The following is a 16,056-nucleotide window of genomic DNA, read 5'->3' as shown; positions in this document are numbered from 1 at the left end:
TGTTACCAAAAACTTTTTAACCTTTATTTTCCTTATCCAGTCCACTGCAAAGCATGCTGGGAAGTGGAAAGCCACTGCCCAGTTTTCAAAATTATCAAGACAGTTTCATTAAAAACATAAAAATTCACGTTTAAATTTGACAAAATATTACCAGAACACATCAAAATAATGTTTTGCATTACAGGTTTAAGTAACTTTGATGGATTGTTCTATGCTAAATGCGATGTGTGTGTGTGTGTGTGTGTGTGTGTGTGTGTGTGTGTGTGTGTGTGTGTGTGTGTGTGTGTGTGTGTGTGTGTGTGTGTGTGTGTGTGTGTGTGAGTCATTGTCCAATAGAAGCTCATAAGGAAGTAAATAAAATAAAACTGTACTAACTGCATGTTTAAATAACCTGTCAGACATCAAGGGACTCTCACTTGGTTATTACCTGCCAAGCTCTCGGTGGTCAATCAGTTTTATGTTTTAACTTTAGCTGTTAATGACTGAACTGGTATGTATCCCACTTTTCTTTTTTAATCACATATTTTCATGGACTTAAATGTAATTAAGATAGTAGTTTTTTCAACATTATTAAATACTTGGTGTATCGCTTGCATTTTGCTTGCAATGCAAAATTAATGCAAATAATAAAACATCATTCATAAAATGTAATCATTATGATTCCCAGTAAAAATGCAGTTATGTGCTTTTCTTCTGCTGAGTTTGGCTTTGGCACTTTGTCTTGCATCACCAATGGTAAGTTGGATATATAGGTTTCTGTTATAATACATTGTTGTTGTAAAGGTGATAAACAGTTATTGATTTTTAAAAATATTAGTTTGATGTCTGAGTATTGTTTTCATATCTCATGTTCTCAGCCACAACCTGATATAAATGGTAAGTACAGCTCAGTCACTGACGTGAATCTGTTGTAATGTTATTGTAATATGTCTCACTTGCAAAGTGTAAAAGATCCTGTTGTGATTATGGTCTGAAATTTTGATTGCTCTTTTTTTCTCATTTTACTTTCAGATTGTTTCACTAAAATTATGTTGACTAGCACTCAATTCTATTTTCCGACATAACATCTTTGTCTTCTTTTGTTTCCTTCATTATATTCTCCTCAAAGGCACTGAGGAATGGAAGGACATTTCAGATATAAACAAAGGTAAAACTACTATAATATCTCAAGAACTAAAGTACATTTATATTAGCAGTAAGCTAACATATCTGTTTTTGTTCATAAATCATTATTTATACTTCTATTTTATTCAAGCATATTTACTGTAAACTGAACACATATTTACTTTAAACTGAATGTTAGGTTTAAATCTCAGAGAAGGAGACATCATGGTGGTGAGTTGTGTTCTAAGAAATTCTCAAAGTACATGGATAATTATGAATATTGGATAATTTAGACATCAGTCAATATGATATTTCTAAGGGTACTTAAAACAATTTGCTTTAAAGCATAAGCAAAGGAGTGCCATTCTTGGGAATGAGTACCGGTGGGATATTCCCGTCCCCTATGAGCTGAGTGTGAATCTCGGTAAGAAAACATGGATTTCTCACTTACAAACAAAAAAAAAGTAAATTTTTACTGTTATATGTTTTTCATCCATCATGTATTTTTGATTGTGATTATAGGAATGAACTATAAAGGAGTAATTTTGAGAGCTTTTGAGCAGTTCAGACTGAAATCATGTATTGACTTTAAGCCCCGAGCAGCTGAAGATTTTTACATCTCTGTGGAGAGTCGTGAAGGGTACAGTATTCTTCCAGTTAGTAATCCACAATATTAGTAATATGTGGTATTATAGACTATTCCGATACAGCCTAAACTATGCTACACTGAATGTATAGTATAAAGGCCCATTCACACCTAGAGTGATAACTATAACGATATAGTTCTAAAAATTATTCTAAATATAAAAGAATAGCAGAGTCCACACCTCAACTATATCGATGATAGTATTTGTAACTAATTTGTATTTGAAGTGAGTAAAGGAGCTGGAAACCCCAGTGGAGGCTTCTCACTGAACGATATCGTTAGAATTGCTTTCATAATTTATTTATTTTTCAGCTAATGGAAAAAAGTGGCCGATGACAAAACTCAGTGTGCACTTATAATAAGCAGAATGTTATTGTCCGCTGGTGTGGATGCTAATAAGCTTATAGTTATCGTTATAGTTATCGATCTTGGTGTGAAAGGGCCTTAAAACATTCATGAGTTAACAAATTCTTTTACACTACCAGACAAAATATGAATGCACCTATGTGCTGCGTGAATGTGCCGTTATCTCTCTTATTTTACAGGTGTTGGTCATATGTCGGCCGCACATTTTCCGGAGGCCAGACTCTTTCCATTGGAAATGGCTGTGGAATAAAAGCCATTGTTGAGCATGAGTTTCTCCATGCACTAGGATTTTGGCATGAGCAGTCAAGATATGACAGAGATGATTATTTGACCATCAAATTTGAAAACATCATAAAAGGTTGCTCTGAACTTTTATTATTTTTAGGAAAAGAGTAAAACAGTAAAATACAGACATTCACTGACATACTGATTACAGTGCCCATTTAACTAATCAGCACTTTAATAAGCCATTCTTTATGAATAATCACCTTAACTCCATAGTGTTTATTTTCAGGCAAAGAGGGAAATTTTGATAAATACAGCGAGAATGAGATCACCACCCAAGGCACCCCATATGACTATTACTCTGTGATGCATTATGGTAAAAATGCCTTCAGTAACGGTAATGGATCCACGATCATCACCAAGCTTCCTGAGTTCCAAGATGTGATTGGTCAACGCCTGGACATCAGTGAATATGATGCGATTGAGCTCAACAAACTCTATAAATGCAGTGAGTATTTTACACACATTGTTTTCATTTTGCAGTTTGTGGATGTGTTAAACATTTTAGTAGAATTTGAAGTCTGATGTGGTAGAGAAAAGAAAACATGTGTTGTCCTTTAATGCTGCGTTCACACTGAAAGCGAATTGAGCATCTGGAATGAGTGATTTCCATGTTAAGTCAATAGGCTTGTTTGAGATGAGCAAAATCTGCGCAGAACCGATCGCCGGTGATCACGTGAGATGCATGCCGGTTAGAAATGTGTCCGAGTGCGGTCCGCCTTGCTCTGATGTCTTGCTGACTTATGTCAAAAAACTCTCGCGAGCGCAAGGCGGACGTGTCGAATTCTGCAGTCGAGCGCAATTGCTTTCCACCGACTGCGCTGATCAAAAGCATGATGGGATACGACTTGCTGACGACACAGCTTGATGCTCATTGGTTTAAACAACCGTATGTATTGTTCTCTTTTAAACTGTTTGAAAACTCTGATCTCATGTTTTTATGTGTATAAATTGTGTTAGTATTCCCAAACTCTCTGACAGTGTGATATATGGGTTATTTGATTGTTGTCATATTTATAAAAATATATATAAAACATGTCTGTAATTAAAGTAAAATGATTGATAAACACATCTTTGGTATGTAATTAAATGGGTGTCTTGTTCATTATAATTATTTTCATATGAAAGCAACAGAACTTAAATTACATCCAGTTTATTAGCAACACTGTGCACAAGCGTGAATCCCGCGATATCCATCTTTGATCTCACAGGTGTCAGATCCACTGCGAGAAGAGAGAACTGTCCGTCTTGCCTGCGCTTTTTTCACTCCTTCCCTCACTGCAACCGCCGACTCTCGCATACATTTCAGGCAAGGCGCATCTCAAACAAGCCTAATGTAAAGACGCGTTAACGCGCGTCTGGAAGTCCTGATTATGGAAAGCCATAGCGCCAAAAACACGTGAATTCTAACACGTCAACAACGCATATTTCACGTGTATTCAGCGCGTTAAATATTCGTGAAATATGTGTTGAATACGTGTGACAAATCAGTGCATTGAATACATGAAATACACTTAAAAAACAGTTTGAATGGGTCAGTGTCATTGGCTGCTGAAGACTTGGGTCTAACCATTTCTGTGAGCTTCATAGACTAGGCCAGTGGTTCCCAACCCTGCTCCTGGAGTACCCCCAACACTGCACGTTTTCTTTGTCTCCCTAATCAAACGCACCTGATTCAACTCATCAGCTCATTAACCCATGTGATAATGAGCTGATGAGTTGAATCAGGTGTGTTTGATTAGGGAGACAAAGAAAACGTGCAGTGTTGGGGGTACTCCAGGAGCAGGGTTGGGAACTGCTGGACTAGGCTACCACCATTGAACATGCAATGCAATTTTAACAAATCTAGAATATCCGTATGTTAAAATTCACATGTTTTTGGCCCTCATGGCTCTCCATATTCCATAGCTTTATACGCTAAAGCCAATTCGCTTTGGATGCGCGAGTGGATTCAAAATGTTAAAGCGTTCAACTAGAGTGCGATAGACGCAAATTTGACGCTCAATTCGGGTGCGGTATAAACGCAGCATAAGGAATTTAACTTAGGAATATTTGTTTTAAATATTTGTTGGTACATATATATATTTACATACATTCTCAGGTAAAAATGTGGAGTTTATCATAACTTTTCTGTTTACCTACCTCGTTTGTAAAAATTAATCGTATTTGTGTCATGTGATGATGTCACTGCCTGTTAAGTCACTTCCTGTTAAGTCCTTCCTGGTACTACATGAAAACAAATATTATAGTTAAATTCCTGAAATTCCAGGAAAATTTGTTCCTGGATCAACATCAATTACAAAAATATGTTGACCCAGGGACATGTCTAACTGGGAAAAATATGGATGTGCAATTTATTTTGCCTCACTGTTTGTCTGTTTGGATTACAGATTCCTCCATCTCTTTCCTTGACCACTGCAGTTTTGATGATGAATCTCTGTGTCAGACGAGTGTCTGTTCTGCTGTTTATGGCTGGCAGAGAGTGAAGTCAGTGAGTGGCATCAATGTGACTGACCACACCTACTTAAGCAAAGAACAAAATGGTGAGATCCGTGAATCACATGCGTGCCGATTCTGGTCCGTACGGATCAAGGATCAACTGTGATCTGTTGCACCCCTACAGCAAGAGACTTTATTTTATTTCAGTTGCCCAAAAATAAATGCTTCACTACCATCCACAGAAGCAGTCACTGTACCACCCAGTTCCACACAACTATACACCTGTTTTCATGTCTGCAGGGACGTCTTTTTTCATGCACTTCAGCACTGAGGGGAAAAAGGAAGGGGACACAGCCAGAATGGAGAGCAAGACAATGACCCCTAAAAGAGACTGCAAAGTCCAGTGCCTGCAGTTCTACTACTATCACAGCAGTAATGAGTCTGACCAGCTCAACATCTGGATCCGAGAGTACCAGAATGAAGCAGACAACAGAGGAACTCTCAGACTTATGGATCAGATCACAGGTCTGTCTCTTCTTCAAGTCAAATGTAATATTACAGGGGAAAAAACATGTGTCGACCTATGCTTTTAAAATGTTCCTAAAATGTTTAATTTTACCTTTTATTTCTTGCAGAACTCCCTGGTAATTACTGGAAACTGCATCATGTGTCACTGAATGCAAATAAAACCTTCCAAGTTGTATTTGAAGCCCGTAAAGGAGCTGGAAACTCCAGTGGAGGCTTCTCACTGGATGATATCAATATTTCAGAGACTGAGTGTCCCCACACATGGCAGATAAAGGACTTTTCAATAAGGGAATCTTCAACACATTACAGTCCATTGTATTACTCCAGTGATGGTTATCGCTTTCAGGCTGCATTAGTGAATCAGATGAATTACCTTTTTATGTATGTTCATCTGGTATCTGGTGCATATGATGACCAGTTGCAGTGGCCTTGTCCATGGAGACAAATAACCTTCCAGATGCTTGACCAGAATCCACACATGCAGAAGCGCATGTCCTTAGAACAAAGCATCACCACTGACCCTGCTTTGGCATCTCCCAGTGAGGATCCTATTATTTTTCTTTCACATCTGTGTTCATATGCAGAATTTTACTTAGCTAAAGATCAAATAAATTCTTTTGTTATTTTTGTTGTAACAGATGGCATATATTACTGGGACAATCCTGGAAAGAATGGAACTCGAGTCACCATTGGCAATGAGACTGTATATGTGGGGAGATTTTTTAGCTATCCATATCTCATAGTGAATGACGATCTGACTAGAAGAGAGTTTATCAAGGGTGGTGACATCATATTTCTCTTCAGCATGCAAGGTAGGTTACCTGAGAGAACGGGCAGAATAAGGCCTGGTTCACATAGACAGAGGTGGACAAAGTACACAACTTCTTTACTTGAGTAGAAGTACTGATACAACTGGTCAAATATTACTCCATTACAAGTAAAAGTTGTAAAGACCGATTTTTACTCAAATAAAAGTACATAAGTACTTGTTTTTAAAAATACTTGAGAATCAAAAGTAAAAAGTAAATGTCAATGCATTGTTTTATTATTGTTGCATTGATACAGTACATTATGCCTCTGAAGCAACCTAGTGAATACACTGACCAGTTTGAAGTATCTGAGGAATTGAGAGCTTTTAGAATGTCACAAAACCTATAGGAATTAAACAACTGAATTGACAAAAAAACAAACAAAAAAAAACATCCATAATCATCTTCATTTTTTTAACACTCCTACCACCCCCACAAAAGTACACATCTATGTGTATCCATTCATGCACAATCAAGTGGTCTGTAAATACAAACTGATCAGATAAAAAAAAAAAAAACCCAGCTACACAACCATAGCTGTATAACTGCCCAACAGCAATACTGCTTTAACAAAGAGTAAAACAGAAATACTTATTTTGCCATGAAAACAAAATTTTCAAACCGTTAGTTATGACAACAATACTGTCTCTCACAGATCACTAGTAGAGAGAAATCGTACTAATCGCCAAACTTCAAGACACATGACCGTACAATAGTGATTACTGATAGCTGTCTGTCACCCGCAAAAATCCAATCACGTTTTAGAGACGAAAAAAATCATGCCCTAACATACATAACTACTTTTTTCCTCAAGGACCTTGACAGAAATGTAGTGGAGTAAAAAGTACAATATTTTTCTTTCAAGTGAAGTTAAAGTAACAAGTAGGCTACAGATACTCAACAAGTGTACTTAAGTACAGTACTCAAGTAGGCCTAAATTTACTTTGTTACTGTCCACCTCTGCACTTAGAACAACATGTGCTAGCTAGACAAATGACCGCTGCGTCTCACTGCTTTTTCCACATCTTGCGCAATAATGCCACACTGTGTCAACTTAAACAAATTCAACTTCTGGTTTTAGACCCCTGCATTCTTTTCCATTTATTTTGTGTGAGGTTATGGCAATAATTCAAATGGGAGGCTGCAATATTCTACAGCTGAAATGTTCTGAGAAAATTTAGCTAAATGTTAGGGGTGTGAGTGTGACCAGATCTTGTGTGCTGAGATCTCACGAATGTAACGATAGGCTTGTTTGACTTCATGCAGTGTTGCGCAGACCAATTGGCGGTTGACTTGAAGCAGTGTATGCCAGTTAGAAATGTTTTCCGACTTGAAACATCGCTGACGCCACATGACTGTGACGTATGGCATAGTACCATGAGAGCGATTTGAGAGCAGACAGCTGACTCAGCCTGCGCAGCTTCTCAAGAGCGGCTGCACAAGCTCTGATGACGACACATCTTTTCCACGATTGGCCAGATTCACCACATGACAACGGTCATATGTGTATTCTGACCTTCAGTTCCACTAAAGCTCACAAATCTGTTTTTATAACAGTAAAAACTATTTTAATGTCGCCGCAATGTTATATTGTGTCATGTTCATCAAAATAAAACTGATAAAAAACATAGACCCGACTTCATTGGTATTTAAATAGAGTAGGCTTATGGTGAACTTATTCTTGTACAAACAGGTGCTGTATTAAGCAGTACATAATGTATTGAATGAAAATGTCTCTGAAATATCTGTATTTGACAAATATTGCATTTATTTCACTTCAGCTGTGAAAGTATGCAAACACAGCACAAGCGTCACTATAGGAAGCAGACAGTGTCCGACTTCACGTCTCCGTTTTCAGCTTCTTACTGACTGCAAGCGGCAGATCCAGCCGCACCCGAAGTCAAAAGCACCTGATATTTCTTGTCGAGGTGAAAGCTGTCTCGTGATATCAGCATGAAGGAGCTGAGTCAGAGATGGGATATGGTAACAAAAGACATATGTCCGAATTCACAGTACTCCTAAAATAGTAGGGAAAAAGTAACCCATATGACCTACTTCCGGCAAGATTCTGAAGTGTGCATACTATGTACACTTTACTATGCCATGAATGGCAATGATGCAACAACTGATGCCGGTAGGTTATATGATAAGTGCGTTCGACGGCTGCGGCTGGGTGTAACCGATCGGCGGGAGGGAAAAAAGGAATTGAAGGAAAAAAGAAAAAACTACAGTAGGAAAGAGTAACTTGAATAATAATAGAAATTAAAATTTGTCCATGCGCAACTCAGGAGTCAAGTTAGATTGCAGGTGTTCCATGAAGGTAGTCCGCGAATAAAATAATCTGTCAAACACAACTCGTAAGTTAAATCTGAATGCTGTTTCTCATTTAAGGCTGTTTTTAAATGAGAAACTGATCAAGTGAGTAGAGTAGAATTCTAACTGTATTGCTCCACAAATGACCACTCGCAATTCATCAGTTAAATTCAAATTAAGTTGCTCCATTAAGGTAATCTGCAAATATAAAGCATATGGTACATCTTAGGTGTTAAAGGAACCGTATGTAAGAAATGTACTTCAATTATTCATAAAATGGCCCTGATATGTCACTAGACATTAAGAAATCATGTTCATTTCAAATACTTATATCACTGACAACAGTCCGGCCAGGATATTGTCATTTAAAAGTGAAGTTGCAGCCCTCAACTGATGTTGATGTTGTCATGTTGTGTTTTGTACTGATGTCCCACCCTTCACCCATCTACTAATCACGAAGTCAGTAGTGTTTCGGCATCCGGGTTGCCAGCTCTGCTCTAGTTACCACAGCTGCAGCTACAAACGTGTCGGATAAAAAATGTCTAACGTTACGAAACCTAAAAGACCTCGTAATGAATCCGAAATACGCAAAACATCTCTCATGAAGCATAAACATAATTAACAGAAAAAAAACGTACTGTGTAGGACTCGTCACTTGCCATTGGAAGCTCCTTGTAGCAGCCTACGTTCCTGCTGGATCCTGCAGCCTAACTGGCAACCTCGAGTCAGGGGGGAGGGGATACACCGCTCTACAGTAATTTGAAAGTGATTGCAGTACCAGTTTTGGCCACAATCTTACATACAGTTCCTTTAAGTTAAAGTTTTTTTTTTTGCAACAAAAGCTGTTACGAGGTTCTCCGTCTACTCTCGAATTGCTCTTGGGGTACTTTGATACCATACGTCACCATGGCGTCGCCGCCGTCTCAAGTCAGACAAAATTTCAAACCGGCATGCACTGCTTCAAGTCAGCCGCAGATCGGTCTGCGCAGCGATTCATAAAGTCGAACAAGCCTACGGTTTGTGGATACCATATAAATAAAAGAGAAGAACCATAAAATGAAACATACCTGTCCGTGACTCTTAAAAAAAAAAACCTAAGTGTTTAAGGGCAAACATGTTCAAGATTACCCGCTGGGCTTCATTCATTAAATGAAGTTTCATGTAACAAAGTTCGGGAGGTACAGAGTTCTCACCTCTGTACTATGACAGTTTCACAGCATCCCTCCACCACCCCATCACCTCACTCTTGGCTGGTTTCTATCCCAGTAAAAGGGGGAGTACTCTGGGTTCGGGCCAAATTTCGAGCTTGGAGCCCTCTCCTGGACAGCACGCCAAATACGCATAAATTACTACATCTGATTTTATGTATGTGTGAACTTGTGAAATGATAAGCCATTTCCTCAAAAAGCGGTTTATTCAGTGTAATAAAGCCTCTCCTCCATTGACATCTATTTAAAGAAATGGCCTCTTGTCTCCTCCCCTGCATACCACAGCGTTACAGGCATTACGGGTTGCAGGCTAGCCTTCAAGTGAGTTTGGTTGAGTTTGTGGCAAAATCTCTTCTGCATGATGTTGTTCTGTCTCATACTCAGAAATAACTGAAGTGACATTCGTTAAAAGATAGGGCTGTCACGATTCCTCGATTGAATTCGAGTACTCGACTTAAAAATCCTCAATTGCAATTTACCCATGTTGTTTAACCAGCAAAATAACTAAAGTGGCACATTCCACAGACGAGAATCAATAGACCACATTATTAGACCGTTTTCTAAGGCTGCAGCCGCTGCATGACATTAAAACCATTTGTGAAATCACAAAGGCTGCGATTCAATTAAAAAATATATATTAGCTGCGGGTTTCGGAATGATTTGTTGTTCATCGCGATTTCAATAAAAAGTTTAAACCTTCGCTCTGAGTTGATTATTGTCTGTACTATATTACAGTATGTATTTTAACAGTGGTGTTCAATAAAATCATATGATTCCTTGCTTTTGATACTTTATTTGAACCAATTATCATTGCCTCATTGTTATTATATATGTAGCCTATTTTAAATCATTTTAAATGCTATTGTTCACTTGGCTCTATTTTTATTACCACAAAAAATATTATCCAATTCCTCAATCAAAATAATCGACTGATTACTCGATTACTAAAATAATAGTTTGTGACAGCTCTAGATTAGTTAAAACATTTCATATATTTCAAATAGCATTAAAATATCATCTTATCTTGTTCTTGTGAACACAATAACGTGTATCTTCTCGTCTCACCTACTAAATGTTGTACTAATCCTGGATACTTTTTCATAGATATCTCAGGGCTCCTTCATAATGACTCTCTACCCTGCTCTAAAGCAACAGTGAAGAACTTCAACATTTCTCCTGATTCAAGTGCCCAGCAGGAACCATGTGCTACAAGGTGAATAACCGTTTAACTGTTGTTTGTCAGGAAAACTATCGTCAAGATGATTAAGAATTAGCATACAGTTTGGATTGATGGTATAGCCTAGTTCTGTTCTGGGCAAGAACTCCCTGCACATCCATGCAGCCTAGCCAGGATAAGCGCAGGGAGAGAAGCGATAAACCCCTTAGGGTAACAGAACAGAAACAAGGTAATGTGATATCATTAATGTTCTTAAATTTAATGAAACAACATAATTCAAGAAGAATGGAGTCTGATTCAAAGAGGAATATCAAAAGGCCAAGTCCTGAATGGATGAGAGGAAGAGCTAGGGATAGAGAAGGGTAACTTAATAAGCTCCTGAGCAACGTGATAAAGCTGCTGATAACACTGAATGAACCTTAGATGCTATGATAGGTGTTGTATCCCTATAGGTTGCATGCTGGCAGCAGCAAGCATGTTGCCATAATGACAACAGATAAGTAAGGCATTATCAATATAATCGCAAGCCTTACTGAAAAAATAAAATAAAAAAAGATAGCCTTAAGCAACAAGGACTTTATGTTGCCGATAACCTGATAGATTTTAACCAATGAGCATAAAAAAAGGAAAACTTAGCTTAGTGTAGCCTGTGGGTTTGAGGTGATCTCTTTTCTCTCTCTCTTCGCCCTCTTTCTCCGCCTCTCGCTCACTTTCACTCTTCCCCGTAAGCGATATTTTTTTTCCCAGGACGGTAGGGGAAGACTCATGAATATTCATTAGGGAAGTCATCCCTGATTGGTCTGATGACCTACCCCTAACCCCACCCCTAAACCTAACCGTCACTGGGGGTCTGATGACCTACCCGTAACCCCGCCCCTAAACCTACCCGTCACTGGGGTTAAGACCAATCAGGGATGACTTCCCTAATGAATATTCATGAGTCTTCCCCTACCATCCTGGGGAAAAAAATATCGCTCCCCGTAATGCTACGTCACCTAATGTGGGTGGGAGAGGTTGGCAATTAAGAGCAGGCAGGTGTATAGGCACCTGGGGTCCTCATGCCGGTAGCCATTCACTGATGGTGCGTTCAAGTCCTCCTGGGAATTTCGTACGTACGAGGTGGGAAGTCGTGTTGACGACGTGAGGTGCGTTCAAGTCAGTTTCGTCGGAGCAAGATGGTGGTGTACCTTCTTTTAATGAATAACACGAAAATATAGCAAGTTTTGTTAACTCTGCTTATAGAAAATGAAGAACAAAGAATGCGCATCGGGTGTGCTTTTCTTTTTATGTTTTTAATTAACTTATGAGGCCAATGTAAATTAACTGTATCATTATATAATTAGTATATACATATAATTGTTATATTACAAGTAAGTTAGGCTATATCATATTTTGTGCAGAGAGCTTACTTTGTTATAGGGTAGAGTGGGGGAAAACGCCCCCCTTAAGGAAAATGTGACATTACAGTGAAACAAAACATAAATGTGACTAGAATTGCCATCCCGGTTTTGAGTGACTATGGCAGGAGTTATTCACCAAATATAAAAATTGCTTAGCCTTCATAATTAATTAGCATTTTGACTGAAAATAGTTTTGTACAAAGGGGGCGTTTTGCCCCAGCGGTGGGGTAAAACGCCCCCCAAGGTGGGGTAAAATGCCCCCTTTCTTACAAACCAGTTTGCTTGATAGATCAACAGCAAAATTAACAGACAATAGTTTTTAATCTCTAAAAGTAAAAGGCAAGTAATGTATAAACATGTATATATATTAATATTTATTTCAGCAATGTCCAAAATAGCCAAATTTAACTACCTTCCATCAGTGAGCTAACTTTGCTAGCAAGCTAGTTAGTTAATGCTCACTTGAGGTAATTTTTTCATGTTTTGTTCAAATATTTTGATTTTACCACCTAGTTATACTGCATTAAGTGTAAAACAAAGGATTTGATAGACAGAAATATTTTATTATAGTAATTATGATAGAGAGAAACTATGCTCCCAGGGGGGGCGTTTTACCCCTCAGCGTAGGGGGCGTTTTACCCCACAAGCTATGACTTTTTTTAAAAATGTTTAATTTTTTTTATATAATTATATTCCTTATAAATAACATATGATCTCAAACTACAGACTTCACTATTCATCTATCATACATCACTGCGATATCCTGCAGAACAATATTCTCTTAAACACTTATTTACTAATATCTGAAAATTATAGCATTTACCATGTAATCCTCTTCTCTTCAAATATGTCGCTGGTGTCAGCTTCTCCATAGAGATTTGTATATCCCCGTTATCAACGTAGTGCATAGCAACAGTAAAAACCTATATTGACTACTTTTAGTGGTTATTTTGGGAAAAACAGGTGGGGGGCGTTTTACCCCAGGGGGGCGTTTTCCCCCACTCTACCCTAAATGAAAAAGCCTTACAATGTCACTGCAATACCTGTAAGTATTGTGATATATTTTACTATCACTTTGCTCAACTACAGACGTTGCATTCATTGATTCCGCCATGTTTCTCACTGACACGCCCCCAACTCGTACAGATCGGGGCTTAAAGAAAATCCCGAGCTCCCCACTGGTATTTACGACATTGTGGTGGCGTTCATGTGCATTCAACTCGTAAATACGATCTATACGAGATGACTTGAACGCACCATGAGCTAGCTGCTAACGTGTTGGAGTGCAGCAGTAATCTTATATTTTTAGGGGCTCCGTAGATCACTCAAGTGATGCTATGCAAACACAAGCACGAAGCACCGTGAAGAAGTCTCTCATGAGAACACACATTTCATGAGAGAACACAACAGGTTTAGCAAGAGAACAGAAAAGTTTTGCGAGCAAACGCAAATAACTTTGTGAGAGAACAAAAAAGTTTTGCAAGAGAACTGAAAAGCTTTGGAAAATACTTTTTCCTCCCATCCCATATTCTTTCCACCACTATGTCCCTTTTATCAAAGTGTATTAAGTGTATAAAGTAAAGACATGGCTTGGAAAATGTTTTTTGCATTTTCTCATTAATAATATTTTTGGGGCATTTTAATTAAATAAAAAAAAAAGCGACATAATGTAGCATACCTTTAAAAATATATATATTATTAATTCATCAAATTCATTAGGAAATTGTTGCTTGAATAGAAGGTCGGAGGTTTGTAATTTTGAATGATCATTGTTTGAAAAACTTTTCTGAAGGAAATTGGATACATTAACAGTATATTCCCTTCTAGAGCTCTTCCCACACCTTCAACAACAACTACACCAAAACCTACTGTGGGGTAAGCCACAACCTCTTGCTGTATGGTCAGATTTTTTATGTGGATGGAAAATGTTGAAAAAACTCACTACATTATCAATATCTGCTTTAGTTTGACTGCAATTCTTAAGCAATAAGATTAGGGAGGCTCTGCTATAATGTGTATAGTCATATATAATAAAGTCATCATGAATAAAGAGTTGTGAGGAGTGATGCACAGTAGCATACATTCACAAGTTAAAGAGAGACCACATGTTAAAACTTATTTTTACTAAAATATTTTAATAAGCAAATTTATGGTTGCATTTTTCTGCTAGAAAACATATGCTGAATTCAAAATAGCATACTACCACACTACTCTCACTATTTCTGCAATATCTTTATAGTGATTGGTATGCTATGTTATTCTTAATTCAGCCACAGTCCCTAAAAATAAGATAACTAATAAATAAAAAATAATAAAATAATCTGCTAATAATGGAGATATAGTGAATAAGTGTTTTGCTTAGTTGATGCTGCAGTATTGTAGATTTCAGCACACTGCTTTGAACCCAGGACCATTTTATAATGATACATTTAGTAAAATGAAACAGTTGCATGAACACTCCAAAAATATATGTGATGAAATGAATATTTTCCATTGAGGGGCCATAGGCAGACAGTGTTTTCAATTTATCGTATTTATCATAACATCTGTATTTCTCTCCTCTTTTAGTGAATGTCTGGACATATTTTGCAACTCCAGTGCCAAGACTGTTTCTTCTATGATCCTCTTGGTGTTTTGCTTCCTTTTGCTGGTGAATTAAACATGAGAATCCACTATTCACTTGTAATCATTTCATTTAGAGTTAAGATTAACATGTTGATTGCTTAATCACAGGCAAGTGAAGATCTGTGTAAGCTTAATTATTCACATTCATGTATATCTCTTTCATGTTCCACGCTCTCTTTAAAATTTTGAAATATCTGAGACTTTCTTTAATGCCAAATTATTTAAACATTTTGGTGAATCTACTTATCTAGTGACAAAACAACTCCTGTTGTAATATGTAACAGAAAATCAAGAAAATTAATTGGGCAGCACAATGATTTCGCTGAGAACAGCAAAAGCATTTTCATGACAGACTTTACATGCTGTGTTCTATATTGAATAATAATCTTATTAAGCCTACTCAAATCTAAGTTTTTCATGTTTTCTTATGGATATCTGGTGAGAATTAAATAAAAGATTAATTGGGTTTTAACATTTGGTGGTATGATACTTATTTATTGGTGCCTCTCACATGCCGTTGGAAGTTGTGGCATCTCCGTTGGCAAACCTGGTTTTGAGAGGCACGTGCCACTGGAACTTGTGGCCTATTCAGATGAATTTTGAGGCATTTGCAGGTGGCACATGCCACTTGAAGTTACAGCACAATAGTGAAGTGACAACTGACAATAGAGTTTAGAAGCTTGTGTCAAAAAAGTGTTATGTTCAAAATCACTCACTTGTTCACTCATTCAATGTCAATATATAGGCCTAGGGCATGATAGTTGAGTCCATAAACACATAATAAACTTATAATATCAAGTGACCTTTATAGGGTATGTAATTATTACTTTTAGTATTTTGAAACACTTCTGTCCATGGAGCTTTTGCACTCAAATAAGTGATGATTTGCATCCATCCAACCATTATGTCTCAATATGTCATTACTATAGTTTTGCTGTTCCACCCAAATCCTACTTTCTGTCTTGTGCTTCAGCCTGGTGGCTAATAGGTTAAGGTTCTAGGTTCTCTGTCCTTGGTCATCCGGTTCGCTATAGGGTCCTAGAAATGTGGTCCTAGGACTGTGGCCTTGAAACTGCAGCCACTCCAGCATCCAGCAAAATACCCTGGTCCTACCCTGATTTTAGCCTCTGATTTGAACGCTCTGTTTGAAGGCGCT

At 37.7% G+C, this 16,056-nt stretch overlaps 1 protein-coding gene across 2 annotated transcripts; it reads left to right on the top strand.

Annotated features, from left to right (window-relative positions):
- The first annotated feature begins 396 nt into the window (after nucleotides 1–396).
- LOC311276294 (meprin A subunit beta-like) lies at nucleotides 397–15,370 on the top strand. 2 transcript variants are annotated; one of them, XM_084385889.1, is made up of 16 exons: nucleotides 412–490; nucleotides 668–735; nucleotides 858–876; nucleotides 1,109–1,147; nucleotides 1,304–1,335; nucleotides 1,450–1,528; nucleotides 1,627–1,744; nucleotides 2,296–2,474; nucleotides 2,631–2,849; nucleotides 4,792–4,944; nucleotides 5,141–5,365; nucleotides 5,476–5,907; nucleotides 6,007–6,180; nucleotides 10,803–10,911; nucleotides 14,103–14,150; nucleotides 14,844–15,370. In XM_084385889.1, exons 2-16 carry the CDS (start codon nucleotides 673–675, stop codon nucleotides 14,932–14,934), a joined length of 1,980 nt encoding a protein of 659 aa, XP_084242015.1. In that variant the 5' UTR covers nucleotides 412–490; nucleotides 668–672; the 3' UTR covers nucleotides 14,935–15,370. The 2 variants fall into 2 exon arrangements, with proteins under 2 accessions (XP_084242016.1, XP_084242015.1); XM_084385890.1 differs by lacking the exon at nucleotides 858–876 and having other exon boundaries at nucleotides 397–490; nucleotides 668–752.
- Nucleotides 15,371–16,056: the final 686 nt, after the last annotated feature.

Source organism: Rutilus rutilus (genome assembly GCF_951802725.1).
Source record: "Rutilus rutilus genome assembly, chromosome: 17".
Classification (NCBI taxonomy): Eukaryota; Metazoa; Chordata; class Actinopteri; order Cypriniformes; family Leuciscidae; genus Rutilus; species Rutilus rutilus.
This window is presented reverse-complemented; position numbering and strand designations above follow the sequence as displayed.

Excerpts from the sequence above, each read along its gene's own strand:
- LOC311276294 (XM_084385889.1), top strand. The coding sequence starts at position 673 with ATGCAGTTATGTGCTTTTCTTCTGCTGAGTTTGGCTTTGGCACTTTGT. Across the intron at positions 1,148-1,303 it reads CATTTCAGATATAAACAAAG|GTTTAAATCTCAGAGAAGGA; the intron begins GTAAAACTACTA and ends ACTGAATGTTAG. Across the intron at positions 6,181-10,802 it reads ATTTCTCTTCAGCATGCAAG|ATATCTCAGGGCTCCTTCAT; the intron begins GTAGGTTACCTG and ends ACTTTTTCATAG.